This window comes from Galeopterus variegatus, unplaced genomic scaffold, assembly GCF_000696425.1.
Source record: "Galeopterus variegatus unplaced genomic scaffold, G_variegatus-3.0.2 Scaffold13577, whole genome shotgun sequence".
Taxonomy (NCBI): domain Eukaryota; kingdom Metazoa; phylum Chordata; class Mammalia; order Dermoptera; family Cynocephalidae; genus Galeopterus; species Galeopterus variegatus.
The window spans coordinates 15,597-17,191 of NW_007739688.1; the positions used below are offsets into that span (position 1 = coordinate 15,597).

At 35.7% G+C, this 1,595-nt stretch overlaps 1 protein-coding gene across 1 annotated transcript in view; it reads left to right on the forward strand.

Annotated features, from left to right (window-relative positions):
• Window positions 1-1,595, forward strand: part of LOC103581642 (spindle and centriole-associated protein 1-like) — a gene marked incomplete at its 5' end in the record, with an annotated part of 21,700 nt that overhangs the window by 8,499 nt on the left and 11,606 nt on the right. Inside the window, one exon of the mRNA XM_008563418.1 lies at window positions 8-232. Coding sequence (XP_008561640.1) covers window positions 8-232 — 225 coding nt within the window. The remainder of the gene's footprint in view (window positions 1-7; window positions 233-1,595) is intronic.

The following is a 1,595-nucleotide window of genomic DNA, read 5'->3' on the forward strand; positions in this document are numbered from 1 at the left end:
TCTTCAGAGGGTCCAACTGTTAATGCTAATGTCTCCATGCCATCAGTGTTCAGAGGGGAAGAAGTGGTTGAATTTCCACAGGAAGAGTTACCTGTTAAACTGTCTCAAGTGCCAACCCCCCCAGATAGTGTGAATCTGGCCAACGATTTTCCAGCGCATACTTTTGAGCCAGCTGTGTTGTTAACACCACCGAGGCAGAAGAGCAATTCAGAATTCTCTCCTCTGCAGGATGGTAAGCAGGCTTCTTCTAAAGTTATATGGAAGTCCTTTTTTATGTTTCAGTTATGGGATGTATTGTGTTCACTGTTACCTGAAAAACAGAATTGAAAAAAACATTGATTACCATCCATTATCTTTAAGCTGAAGGAGGAATTTTCGGGGTGGTTTATATTATGTGTGTTATACCTATGGTGAAGTGTGACAGTTAATTTCACTGTATATCTATTCCATTAAATATCGTAAACATAAAACTCATATCAAAGGATCAAAGTCCTTGGCATGAAGGTCAGAGTAAGGGGAATCCCCTTTGTCCCTATAGTCCAGGAGGATATGCAGCCGTAAAAAAACAAGAGGAGATTATACTCCCCAGAATAGTGAAAGTTTGACCAAGGTGAGAACTATGACTTTAAGGATTTTGTAAGTCACATCTGGTCATTATATTAACCTTTTTCTCATCAAAAGTTTTCAGCTTAGTCAGTTGAGGGAATTTTATAATGAAAGTTGATAGACAATTAAAAATAGTTTTAGAGTTACTTTTGCAGCCCATATGTAGAGTTTTGAATAAAAATGTTAAAAATTTATTGTTAATCCTTAGCTTAAAAATTCTTAACTTGAGGTTTATGAATGGTCTTCAGAAGTTCCATGGACTGCTTCATTGCTGCGAAAATTAATTTGTCCACGTGTGCATTTTTCTGGAGCTATCACTTTCATTTTATTTTGAAAGAGTTCTTCAGTCAAAAAAAAGCTAAGAACTTATACCTGAGACTCTCCTCCAAAATTTTTCAAAAAATATTATTCAGCCCTGATTTTAAGTTTCATCAATCATGTATTTAATTTCTAAGCCAGAGCCTTTTCTTATTATCTGATTGTCCCTGCTCTTTTTCACTGTTGCTTATTGTGAATGCAATATCTTCCAGAAACTCTCTTCTGAGTATACCAGTTAGAATTTTGTTACATTTTCTTCTATACATGAATTTTCTTTCTTTTCTTCCTGTTCTGTTTACTTTTTTCTTTTGTGTTGCTGGTTTTCCTCATATGTTTGGTGATCCTTTATTGTCCATTTGTACGAGGGTACTTCCAAGAAGTTCATGGAAAGATTTGCATTATCTTTTAACTAGGTTTTTCCACGAACTTATTTAAGAATAAATGACTAAGTTGAATGTTATAGGTAGCCTACGTAAAGTTTCTCTTCTGTGATATACGTAGGTCTAGTTCTGTTTTCCCAATTGGATTTTCCTTTCATAGTTGTTTTGTGTTTATGAGCATGGTACGTTAACTGCAGGCTTCCTTTTACAGTGTGTGAGAAGGATACAACCATTTAATTGGGGCTACCACATTTGCTCTCCCCAACCCTGTTTGTTTGCTTATGAGAATGG